Source organism: Oncorhynchus mykiss, chromosome 6, assembly GCF_013265735.2.
Source record: "Oncorhynchus mykiss isolate Arlee chromosome 6, USDA_OmykA_1.1, whole genome shotgun sequence".
NCBI classification, from domain to species: domain Eukaryota; kingdom Metazoa; phylum Chordata; class Actinopteri; order Salmoniformes; family Salmonidae; genus Oncorhynchus; species Oncorhynchus mykiss.
In genome coordinates, this window is record NC_048570.1 from 79179568 (window position 1) to 79189567 (window position 10000).

The following is a 10000-nucleotide window of genomic DNA, read 5'->3' on the forward strand; positions in this document are numbered from 1 at the left end:
TTTCTAGATTTTTTACAGCTTTTTTTCTCTGATTTAGTCACCCTAATTTGGGCCATCCTACAAGGGTAAAAACGGCAATCACTTTTGAACGAATTATGATAGGGGCATGAGGTTTGGACACCCTAAACCAGTGGTTACCAAATGGTCAATCACAATTGACTGGTCGATCTCCAAGGCTTTCCTAGTCAATCACCAAACATTTCTGTAAAAAAAACAACAATAAAGCCTTATGTTCCACATTTCTTAATTCCTTTTGTGTTTGTGGCGTCAGATGCACTTGATTCAGCAGCCCTAATGACGTGAAGGGAAAGTGTCCCCATTTTGAACCTCTTCATGTGTCTGACGGTAGAACTCCGCTTACCCGGCAGGTCCAGAGAGGAAATCAAGTGCACCTACAGGCCTACCGCTGGCCAATAAGATAGTTCAGATCACTGTGTCTGCACAGTTTCCTCGAGCCATGGACTGTAAAAAACAAACTTGAGCGCACAGCAACGTTGATACTGTGAGAATTCAACTGACTATGACTAAAGAGACTCAACAAATACAGCGTGTTTAAGTTGTTATTCAGCACTGTCTATGCTTTTATAAGCCATAATATGTGTGTTCTCCCTCCACCCATTCACACTACAACCAGCACTGCAGCTGCAATGAATGAGAATAGCAAAGTGTTCTGATAATCGTTGTATTTTTATTATAATAGCGACTTGTCTTTTTTTAATATCGCCCTAAACTAACCCACTTTACTGGTGCTGTTTTTCTACACATGGTGCCTTGCTGTCCAGTGAGTGTCACAACGCTACAGACCGGATCAAGGTGCGTGTGTGGGATGAGGATGATGACATCAAGTCTCGCATGAAACAACACTTCAAACGAGAGTCGGACGACTTCCTGGGTCAGACCATCATCGAGGTCCGCATGCTCAGCGGGGAGATGGATGTGTGGTACAACCTGGGTATGTTCCAGATCCTTCTGCTTCCATGTTCCAGATAAGACTGGTTCTATGTTCTAGATAAGACTGGTTCTATGTTCTAGAGAATCATATTTCTATGTTCTAGATAATAATGATTATATATTCATGATCAGACTGCTTCCATGTTCTAGGGAATACTGGTTCTATGTTCCAGATCATACTGCTTCCATGCTCTAGATAAGACTGGTTCTATGTTCTAGATTAGACTGGTTCTATGTTCTCTATAAAACTGGTAATATGTTGTATATTAGACTGGTTATATGTTCTAGAGAATAATGTTTCTATGTTCTAGATCATAATGATTATATGTTCCAGATCCAACTGATTCCATGTTCTAGATTAGACTGTTTCTATATTCTAGTTAAGTTTGGTTTTATGTTCTAGATAAGACCGGTACCATTTTCTAGATAAGAGGACTGGTGCATCTGGTTTTGTGTTCTAGATAAGAGAACTGATATGTCTGGTTCTGTGTTCTAGATAAGATAACTGATAAGTCTGGTTCTGTGTTCTAGATAAGAGCACTGATAAGTCTGGTTCTGTGTTCTAGATAAGATCACTGATAAGTCTGGTTCTGTGTTCTAGATAAGAGCACTGATAAGTCTGGTTCTGTGTTCTAGATAAGAGAATTGATAAGTCTGGTTCTGTGTTCTAGATAAGAGCACTGATAAGTCTGGTTCCGTGTTCTAGATAAGAGAACTGATAAGTCTGGTTCTGTGTTCTATATAAGATAACTAATGCATCTGGTTCTGTGTTCTAGATAAGAGAACTGATGCATCTGGTTCTGTGTTCTAGATAAGAGAACTGATAAGTCTGGTTCTGTGTTCTATATAAGATAACTAATGCATCTGGTTCTGTGTTCTAGATAAGAGAACTGATGCATCTGGTTCTGTGTTCTAGATAAGAGAACTGATGCATCTGGTTCTGTGTTCTATATAAGATAACTAATGCATCTGGTTCTGTGTTCTAGATAAGAGAACTGATGCATCTGGTTCTGTGTTCTAGATAAGAGAACTGATAAGTCGATGGTGTCGGGAGCCATCAGATTGAAGCTCAACGTGGAGATGAAGGGAGAGGAGAAAGTAGCTCCGCCCCATGGCCAGTACACCTGTTTACATGAGGTAAGACATCTATACTCACCAACTGGTCTGATGGATTTCTCCACTCTATGGAAACTGTTCCAGGAACTGTCTCCCTCTACTCCTCTTATGTTATTCTCTTCATCCTGTCTTTCTCTCTTCCTTTAGAACCTGTTCCACCACCTGACGGAGGTAAAGAACAGTGGAGCGGTGAAGATACCAGAGGTGAAAGGAGAGGAGGCGTGGAAGGTCTACTATGACGACGTGTCCCAGGAGATAGTGGACGAGTTCGCCATGAGATACGGAGTAGAGTCCATCTACCAGGCCATGACGTAAGGACGCTCTCTTTCTCATTCTCCCTCTTTTCTCTCCACTTGGTTCTCTGAAGGCTTATTGCTGTGCTGATGTAATACAGGAAAGCATGCCTCTGTGTCCTCAGTGTTAAAACTATAGAATCCATGGATTCAATTTCTATGGTTCATAGTGTGCATGTGTGAGAGAGAAGGAAGCGCCTGGCTGCCTGTCTCTGTGTGTGTGCGTGTGTGTGCGCTGTTCGCTCTAAAGCCACTATGGGAATTCACAGGAAGTCATCATGGTTCTCAGTGTTCTCTCTCCACGCTCGCCTCCCGCAAGTGCTTCTGGGTAATCTGGAGTCTGAGAGCACAGTAATTAATTATGCTCCCCAATGTGAGCATCTGTGTGTGTGTGTGTCTCTCTCCCTCCCTCTCCATCTTTTTTTGTCTCTCTCACTGTGTTTTGAAAGGCTATTTAATAAATTATTGATATGGCTGTCCTTCCAGATAAATGGGCTGCTCATTTTTGAAAACCTTTGAAATGCACCTCAAGTTAACCTTTCCTTGTATCAGTATTAAACTATCTCATATGAAGGCCGTGTCCCAAACACCACCCTATTCCCTAATAGCCCCATGGGTCTTGGTCAAAAGTAGTGCACTATAAAGAGAATAGGGTGCCATTTGGGACACTACCTAACAGTCAATACCTGACTGTAGAGCAGAATAGATACCTGTTAAGAGGCAGCCTTCTCCTTCTCTCTTACTATTCCCATGACCTACTTAGGTTTAGTTTAATGGATTCAGCTCAGGGAGGGAGGGAGGGAGAGAGAGAGAGAGAGAGAGAGAGAGATAGTGAGAGAGAGAGAGAGAAGTTTTGAGTTTTTATAAAACCTTTATTTTTTACTCAAGTGTTAACATAAATAATGACACACTGCCTTTTCAGAAATGAAACAACAAATGTTATTCCTAAACAAAAATAAATACATAACATATACATTCAACTTATTTCAGCAGCAAAAAATTATTTCCCCTCCTCTACAAAACAAAGCGCTCCTTCGTAGGCCCACGTCTCCTCAAATAATAGGAGATCTTTTACAGCTGAAAAGAACTCAAAATAAAAATAGTTGTATTCTTGCTTTCACTAATCCTTTAAAAACACATCTTACATCCTGCCCATATCCCGTTTCTATCTTATGTTTCCTACTCAGAAAAATTGACATCTTAGCTTGTCCCAAAATAAAATTTAACATTTGACATTTTCTTTTCTGTTGTTTACTATATTGAAACCCCAAAATAAACACAGTGTTATTGAAAAACTCCCCTACAGCTTTAAACAAAGATTCCAGCATTTCCAATAGAGGTTTTATCCTCTCACACTCCATAAAACAGTGAAAAATGGTTTCTCTTATATTACAAAAAGGACATCCATCTCTAACATCTGAGTTAATAACAGATACAAAAGCATTAACTGCAATGATGCCATGTAAAACCCTCCATTGCATATCACCAGTACCCTTTTGTAACGGTGGCTTGTACAGTGCTCTCCATGCTGGCTTTACCTTGTCATCAATGCCCAATTTTACCCTCCATGGAGTGTCTTTTCTATTTTTCAATTTATCTTTATTCAACACCTTGACACACCCCCTATACAATTCCTTCCCATTCACCTCATCCAAACCCACCTCCTCCAACCCTCTCAAATCCAGCAATAACGCCTTTCTTTCTGACTCTGGGATATTTGGTGTAATCCCTAGTTTTGGAAATGAGACATCTTCATCTTGCACCTTCTTCTTGTGGCTACTAAGCATACCCCATTCTTCCGCTGACAGAGCCTTCCTACAGCTCCCCAGCATTTGTCCGACAATCCTTTCCGACCTCATCCCCAAATGTTCTGCCACCCGTCTTCCATCCATTAAGGCGGGCCCAGCCATGGCCATTAACTGTCTTAAGGTGATGATTTTCCCCTTCACCAGAATCTTGGAGAAATGTGGAACAGCTGCAGTTGTACAATCCAGTCTTGCCCCATACACCAGAGGTTCCTCCAACAGACTCCGCTGAAGTTCGTCTGGACACCTTCATTATGCTCCACACTCTGAGAAGGCCTCTGTAAAACGGAGGTACTCCCTCCCTAGAAATCTGACTACTATCAACCAGAAATAAAGCCTTCTTTAAACCTAATCCTCCAACCCGCTGTAATATAAGACCTGCCACCCCTCTCCACACCACATTTTCCGGTCCATAAAGCAACCTTTGAATAAACTGAAACCGGAAAGCAGCAGCCCTACTAACAAGATGTACAAGACCTTGTCCCCCCTCCTCTTTTGACAAATACAAAACACTTTGTGGAACCCAGTGATATTTATCCCAAAAGAAATCCACAATAATTGCCTGTATCTTAGCCAGAAGGCCAGATGGTGGTTCTAAAACTGACAACCGATGCCACAGTGCAGAGGCAATCACATTGTTAACTATAATAGTGTGCCCCCTATATGACATACGAGATAATAACCAATGCCATCTCCTCATCCTCCCTTCCACCATTTCAACCACCCCACTCCAATTTTTTTCCATAGTCCCCTCATTTCCTAGGTACACTCCAAGATACTTAAAACCTCCCTTACACCATTCTAGCCCCCCCGGCAAAGCCATGATCCCTCCAGACCATTCTCCAATCTGTAAAGCACAACTCTTTTCCCAATTTACCTTTGCAGAGGATATTCCCCTAAAACAATCAACCATTGGACTCAAGCTAGCACAACTACATCATCAGCATAGGCTGAAAGACGAATAGGAGGAATATCCTCTGAAAGGCATACCCCTGCAATGCGACTTCTAATGCTATTTAGTAGTGGTTCTATAGCAATGGCATATAACATCCCTGACATAGAACATCCCTGCCTAATACCTCTACACACTTTAAAAGGAGCACTCAAACCACCGTTAACTTTCAATACACTTTCAATGTCACCATATATCACCTTTATCATGGCAATAAAACCAGAGCTGAACCCAAACGCCTCAAATGTGTGCCATAAATATTGATGTTCAACTCGGTCAAATGCCTTTTCAATGATCAATTGAAATTAGACCAGCATCCAACCCAATAGCCCTAGAGACGTCCAAAAAAATCACGAATCAGAGAAATGTTATCCCCTATCTGCCTGCCAGGAACACAGTAGGACTGATCCGTATGTATGATTTGCCCCATCACCTACCTCAGCCTGTTGGACAAAGCCTTTGAAAATATCTTATAATCAGTGCACAATAAAGCCACCGGCCTCCAGTTCTTCACCTCCCTCGGGTCACCCTTTTTGGGCAGTAGGGTGAGGACAGCCCTTCTGCAGCTTATTGGTAGTAACCCTCCGGTTAAACTATCATTAGCTACTTCTAACCAATCCTCTCCCAACATAGCCCAAAAAGACTTAAAAAAGTCAACGGGAAGCCCATCAATGCCTGGTGCCCTTCCATTTTCCATGCCTTTTAATGCAGTGTATAAATCCTGCAAAGACAATGGTTGCTCAAGCTCAACCTGAGCTTCTGCAGCCACCTTTGGGAGCCCATCAAAGAACTGCTGTGTCACTGTTTTGTCCTCTTTGTACTCACACTTGTAGAGCTCAGCATAGAACTCTACTGCCCTCTTTCTAATTTCACTAGGGCTAGTGAGCTCTTGTCAAACAGCTGATTTGAGACAATTAATACTTTTTATTTGTCCATTCTTTTTCTCTAAACCAAAGAAACATTTGGATGATGCATCCATTTCAGATATTCCCTGAAACTTACTTCTCACCAGTGCCCCCTGTGCTCTGATACCCAGCAGGTCTGCCAATGCAGCTTTTCTCCTCTTGAGGGCCTGAGTATGGCCTCGATCTCCTGTGGTCTCAACCAACATCATGAGTTCCACTATTTCAATCTCTAGGGCTTTCATTGATCTGGTGATATCTTTGGTGACATTCCTTGTGTATTGATTACAAAATTGTTGAATCTGGATTTTCCCTATATCCCACCATTGTTGAAGGGATACAAAACTGTCCTTTTGAGACCTCCACCTCTCCCAAAAAAAACTGAAACAGTTCCTGAAGTGAGCATCACTCAATAAAGTTATATTAAAATGCCAGTATGCGCTTTTAGGTTTTACATCGTTAATGAACACCACCTCTGTTATTAAACAATGATCAGAAAATCCCACTGGAGTTATCACACTTGATTTACAGACCTGAGATTGATGCTCAAAAACATAAAACCTATCTAACCTGGCCATAGAGATGATGTTCTCTCTCACATGCGCCCAGGTGTACTGCCTTGTTCCTCCATGTATCACACAGTTCATTTGTTACAATAAGGCGTTTTAAAAACGTCCTTGAGGCTATATGAGGTTCTTGGTGATTTCTATCTAAATCGCTAACTGTGCAGTTAAAATCCCCAGCATTAAACAAATAATCTTCTTTGTTACATTTCTCAATGGTATTTGATAATGTCTCTAAAAAACATACCCTCTCAACTGTCACCACTGGGGCATATACATTTATCAGACACATATTGATGTTTTCGTACCTTGCTCTAACTTTTAATAACCTCCCCTCAACTACCTCTTCAACCTCATATGACAAAGGCAAAAACCCTTTTGAGAACAAGATAACCATACCCCCATTTTTTGAGTTTTTATGACTACACACCACTGCCCCCCCCCCCCCCCACTCCTGTTGCCACATAACTTCATTTTCCAAATTACTATGCGTTTCTTGCAGAAAAATTATGTCACTTCCCTTTCCCCTCATTAACTCATACACCATGGCTCTTTTTTTTAACATCTCTTGCCCCATTTACGTTTAAAGAAGAGATCTTAAAACTGCTCATGGATTTTTAAAAAATACAGAGGAAGATACAGCCACCACATCTCTTTACAGAGTTAAAACTGCAACTGAACTCTTTCATTTTCTTTAGAATTTACATCACTTATCACTCTCGTGACCACTTTCTTGAGTCTAGCAATTTCAGGGCTTTTCAAACCTCCCCCTGTAATTTTTGACATCAGAAACTTTGCTGATTCAATAAACAATTCACGTTCAGGGAAAAAATCAGTTACATTGTAATCCTGCATATATTTCTTCCCTTTTGTCAACTTCAGAAATTTACGTATCTTCTCGATCCCATACCTCACTTCCACCCCATCTATCTCACTATATTGTTGTGACGTGTCAGATGACTCACTCTCGCTATCCTCCCCAGAAGAAAACTCCATCTCTACAACCTGTTCATCTTCAACTGATTTATCCATCTCTACCTTTCTCTTAGAATTAGACCTTTCACCACCCCTTAAATTCTTCCTTTTACTCCTCGGTATTTTGAAAACATCCGCTTCCTTTTCCGTTATTTCAATCTCCTCTTGACCTCCAATTTCATTTTCCAGCACCACCTCAGCGACGGCAGTCGCAATCTCACCTACTGTTTCCCCTCCCTCTTTGTTCTGATCTACCACAATTGCCCCCGTATCCACAATGCCTTCCTCTCCTACTTTTCCAACCACATCTGCCCACCTTCTCTCTTCCCCTAGTATTTTCATCCCTTCGCGGTGGTGCGTTAACCTTTCTGATCTCCCCATCCCGGATCCGGGATCGTGAATACAGACTCAAGCTCATTACCATAACGCAACGTTAACTATTCATGAAAATCGCAAATGAAATGAAATAAATATGCTAGCTCTCAAGCTTAGCCTTTTGTTAACAACACTGTCATCTCAGATTTTCTAAATATGCTTCTCAACCATTGCAAAACAAGCATTTGTGTAACAGTATTGATGGCTAACGTAGCATTTAGCATTAGCATTCAGCTGGCAACATTTACACAAAAAAACAGAAAAGCATTCAAATAAAATAATTTACCTTTGAAGAACTTCAGATGTTTTCAATGAGGAGACTCTCAGATAGCAAATGTTCAGTTTTTCCTGAAAGATTATTTGTTTAGGACAAATCGCTCCGTTTCTGCGTCACGTTTAGCTATGAAAAAACCCCTGTATCCAGGATTGTGTAAATCTATCAGCAAGCTCATTAGCATAACACAACGTTAACTATTTATGAAAATCGCAAATGAAATGAAATAAATATGCCATCTCTCAAGCTTAGCCTTTTGTAAACAACACTGTCATCTCAGATTTTCAAAATATGCTTCTCAACCATAGGAAAACAATCATTTGTGTAAAAGTAGCTAGCTAGCGTTAGCATTTCGCGTTAGCATTTAGCGTTAGCATTAGCGTTAGCATCCAGCACGCAACATTAACAAAAACATAAAAGCCTTCAAATAAAATCATTTACCTTTGAAGAACTTCTGATGTTTTCAATGAGGATACTCTCAGTTAGATAGCAGATGCTCAGTTTTTCCAAAAAGATTCCTTGTGTATTAGAAATAGCTCCGTTTTATACATCACATTTGGCTACCAAAAAAAATCCGAAAATTCAGTCCTCAAAACGCGAACTTTTTTCCAAATTAACTCCATAATATCGACTGAAAACATGGCAAACGTTGTTTAGAATCAATCATCAAGGTGTTTTTCACATATCTCTTCATTGATACATCGTTCTTGGACACATGCTTTCTCCCCTGAATCAAATGGTAAAGTAGAAGCAGCTGGCAATTGCGCACCGAATTCGACGCAGGACACCAGGCGGACACTTGGAAAATGTAGTCTCTTATGGTCAATCTTCCAATGATATGCCTACAAATACGTCACAATGCTGCTAAGACCTTGGGCGAACGACAGAAAGTGTAGGCTCATTCGTTGCGCAATCACAGCCATATAAGGAGAGAATGGAAAACAGAGCTTCAGAAATTCTGCTAATTCCTGGGTGATGCATCATCTTGGTTTCGCCTGTAGAATGAGTTCTGGGGCACTTACAGACAAAATCTTTGCAGATTCTGAAACTTCAGAGTGTTTTCTTTCCAAAACTGTCAAGAATATGCATAGTCGAGCATCTTTTCGTGACAAAATATCGCGCTTAAAACGGGAACGTCTTTTATCCAAAAATGAAATAGCGCCCCTAGAGCTCTAACAGGTTAATTGCACCCGCACTAAAGCTACTACCAGGCTCAGCGCGCTCATTCTCTGGACAACTACGCACCAAATGCCCCTCTCTTCCACATCCAAAACATTTCATTGATTCAGTAGATGCATAGAAGACATAATCAAATCCATCAATCTTAAAACTAAATTCAGTTCATCTCCTTCCTTTTTTAAAATCATATGCACTTGTGCCCTATGAGACACGACATGTTTCAACAACGGAGATTTGCATCCAAAAAGAACCTTCTTTATTGTAGATACGATTTGACCATGGCGAGAACTCTCGCTCTAACACTTCATCTCTAACAAATGGTGGCACGTTAGAAAGCATAACTTTCTTCGCCGGATTCATAAGCGGAAATACCGGAGTCTGTGTCTCCCGCAACACAACACCTCTCTCAACTATCTTATTCACCTTTTCAATTGAATCTAAGAATATCACTACAGCGCTATTCATCCTTGAGGCTGATTTGATGCTATCATACCCAATGATAGCACCCACAGCCAAGCTACATTCTTCCACTGAACACCCGGCCGCAGCAGGAATCTTTACTCCATGCCTCCGACTCAGTTTTTCAAACTCTACACTTCCACGAGTGGCCATTGC

At 41.0% G+C, this 10000-nt stretch overlaps 1 protein-coding gene across 1 annotated transcript in view; it reads left to right on the forward strand.

Annotated features, from left to right (window-relative positions):
- Window positions 1-10000, forward strand: part of LOC110526645 (protein unc-13 homolog C-like) — a 265368-nt gene that overhangs the window by 89976 nt on the left and 165392 nt on the right. The window contains exons 10-12 of the mRNA XM_036981784.1: window positions 783-952; window positions 1973-2088; window positions 2215-2378. Coding sequence (XP_036837679.1) covers window positions 783-952; window positions 1973-2088; window positions 2215-2378 — 450 coding nt within the window. The remainder of the gene's footprint in view (window positions 1-782; window positions 953-1972; window positions 2089-2214; window positions 2379-10000) is intronic.